Source organism: Pterocles gutturalis, unplaced genomic scaffold (assembly GCF_000699245.1).
Source record: "Pterocles gutturalis isolate BGI_N339 unplaced genomic scaffold, ASM69924v1 scaffold41190, whole genome shotgun sequence".
In the NCBI taxonomy this organism is placed as follows: Eukaryota; Metazoa; Chordata; class Aves; order Pterocliformes; family Pteroclidae; genus Pterocles; species Pterocles gutturalis.
Window position 1 is genome coordinate 529 of NW_010144751.1, and position 2469 is coordinate 2997.

Genomic DNA, 2469 nt, shown 5'->3' on the forward strand with positions numbered 1-2469 from the left:
ACTGTGGCTCTCTTCCCAGTCTGCTGTCAGCACTGGGTCCCACAAAGCCAGTGCTGGCTGCTGCATGTTGTTAGGATGAACCACTATGATCAGCATAACCCTCTGCCCCTGCCCTGATTTGCAAGGTCCCTGGCCAGGGAAGAATCAGTCCTTTCTTATCTCTTCTTTCTTGTCGCCGTCCAGAGGTGCTTGCAGCTGCACAAGTGTTTGCTGTGCACTTCTGCTGAGTATTCTGGGGCTTGCTGAGGACTTGCTGTTGGCTCCTTGTGTTACCAAACCTTTATGGACCTGCTGGGAGGGATAATGGAGGGATGTCACTTTGCTGCTCCTCACACCTCAGCTTTGGAAAAGGCAGGGAGATGGACTTCTGGCTGTCACCATGGGCATCAAGAGCTTATTCTTCTGTCACCCCTCATGGTCACTGCTGCCTCTGAAACGCAGCACTGAAAGCGCACTAGGTGCACAGAGCCCAGACTTGCTGCAACCTGTACAACCTCCTCGGATGACAATCACTGCTGTGCTCCTGAACGCAAAATGGCTGGTTCTGCCGGCTTCCTGCCAGCTGACTCACAGTGGGGCACCATGGCTCTGGAAATCCGGTTTGGTTTGGATGCTTCTCTGCCTTGGTTGTGTCTGAGGATGCATCCAAGTCCTTGGCAGCAGCGGGGCTGAGGCAGTGAATATTTTGGTTCTTGTTGAAAGGGCTGCAGCCTCTGGGATGCCCTACCTGGAGGGAGTGAGGCTGCAGAGCCCACCTCAGCCTCACTTCCCCTGAGGGACTGAGGCTGCCCTGGAAGCCTTGAGCTAGGCAGCCCTCCCGCCTCAGCCCTACAATTCAGTTAAGAAATGCAGCTCACACTTCCTCCTCCCCCAGAGCTAATTTAGGGAAGCCGAGCCCCAGAGCGTGGCAGCCGTTCACTGGTGCAAATCCCCCCCTTGCTGGCACCCGTCCTCGGTGCCATCAGCTCCCAGTGCCCAGGTGATGCTGTCACCTCAGCCTGCAGCGCTGTTCTGGGAGTAGCAACAGGGGCTGTAGCGGCTGCTGTGGGGCTCCAGCCCTTAAGCCGAGTGGGTGTTTGGGCAATGGAGAAGATGTTCACTGGGTGCTTCCCAGGGCTGTGGGTGGGGGACAGTCCAGGGAATGTGCTGGACTGGTGTCCCTGGATCAAGCAGATGGGTATATATCTTCGTGGGCCCCTGAGGCAGGCAGCACAGTGATGGGGGCAGAGCACCAGACCTGTCAGAGGGCAGCAGACTGGGATGAACACAAGGTACCCAGGCTATGGGGCAGTGGGAGCTGTACAAGCTGACGGGGGCCTAGGCTGTGCGCCTCACCACCTGCAGCCATTGCATGCACGGTCCCAGCTGGAATCTGACCCTGCCTCCCCCTCCCCAGCGCGAGTGCATCTCCGTCCACGTCGGCCAGGCCGGCCCCCAGCTGGGGAACACCTGCTGGGAGCTTTACTGCCTGGAGCACGGCGTCCAGCCCGATGGGCAGATGCCCAGTGACAAAACCATCGGCGGAGGGGACGACTCCTTCACCACCTTCTTCTGTGAGACTGGAGCTGGGAAGCACGTCCCACGGGCCATCTTTGTGGACCTGGAGCCCACCGTGATCGGTGAGTGCACCTCATCTGGAGACTGACGGTGGGGACTATCTCTGGGAACAACCCACTGCGGCACGGTCCTTAGGGTGGCTCCTGCCACCTTTCCCCAGGCCAGTTAGAAAATCTCAGACATTGTGCTGACCTCTCCTAGACGAGGTTCGGGGAGGAGTCTACCGCCAGCTCTTCCACCCTGAACAGATGATCACGGGCAAGGAGGATGCTGCCAACAACTACGCCCGTGGGCACTACACCATCGGCAAAGAGATCATCGACCAAGTGCTGGACAGGATCCGGAAGCTGGTAGGTGACCACAGAGGGGGGATATGTCCTGCTGAGCTGGGCTCTGGTATCATGCTGGGGGTGGGACCATGGGGTGAACCCAGCTGTGGCTAGGAGGGATCCACAGATGCCCAAGCAGAAGTTAGAAATTTCCCTTCAGCAAAGTCAATGCTTGGAGGAATCTTACCTGTCTCTCTCTGCAGGCTGACCAGTGCACAGGACTCCAGGGATTCCTCGTGTTTCGTAGTTTTGGAGGTGGCACTGGCTCTGGATTCACCTCCCTGTTGATGGAGCGACTCTCCGTTGACTACGGGAAGAAGTCCAAGCTGGAGTTCTCCATCTACCCTGCACCACAGGTCTCCACTGCTGTGGTGGAGCCCTACAACTCCATCCTCACCACACACAGCACATTGGAGCACTCAGACTGTGCCTTTATGGTGGACAATGAGGCCATCTATGATATCTGCCGCAGAAACCTTGATATCGAGCGCCCAACCTACACAAACCTCAACCGCCTCATCAGCCAGATTGGCTCATCCATCACAGCATCACTGCGGTTCGATGGGGATCTGAACGTTGACCT

The 2469-nt window shown here is 57.5% G+C and overlaps 1 protein-coding gene across 1 annotated transcript in view; it reads left to right on the forward strand.

Annotated features, from left to right (window-relative positions):
- Positions 1-1397: 1397 nt before the first annotated feature.
- Positions 1398-2469, forward strand: part of LOC104470325 (tubulin alpha-4A chain-like) — a 1666-nt gene continuing 594 nt past the window's right edge. The window contains 3 exon segments of the mRNA XM_010085193.1: positions 1398-1619; positions 1759-1907; positions 2090-2469. The exon segment at positions 2090-2469 is cut by the window's right edge and continues 219 nt beyond it. Coding sequence (XP_010083495.1) covers positions 1499-1619; positions 1759-1907; positions 2090-2469 — 650 coding nt within the window. The 5' untranslated portion in view covers positions 1398-1498.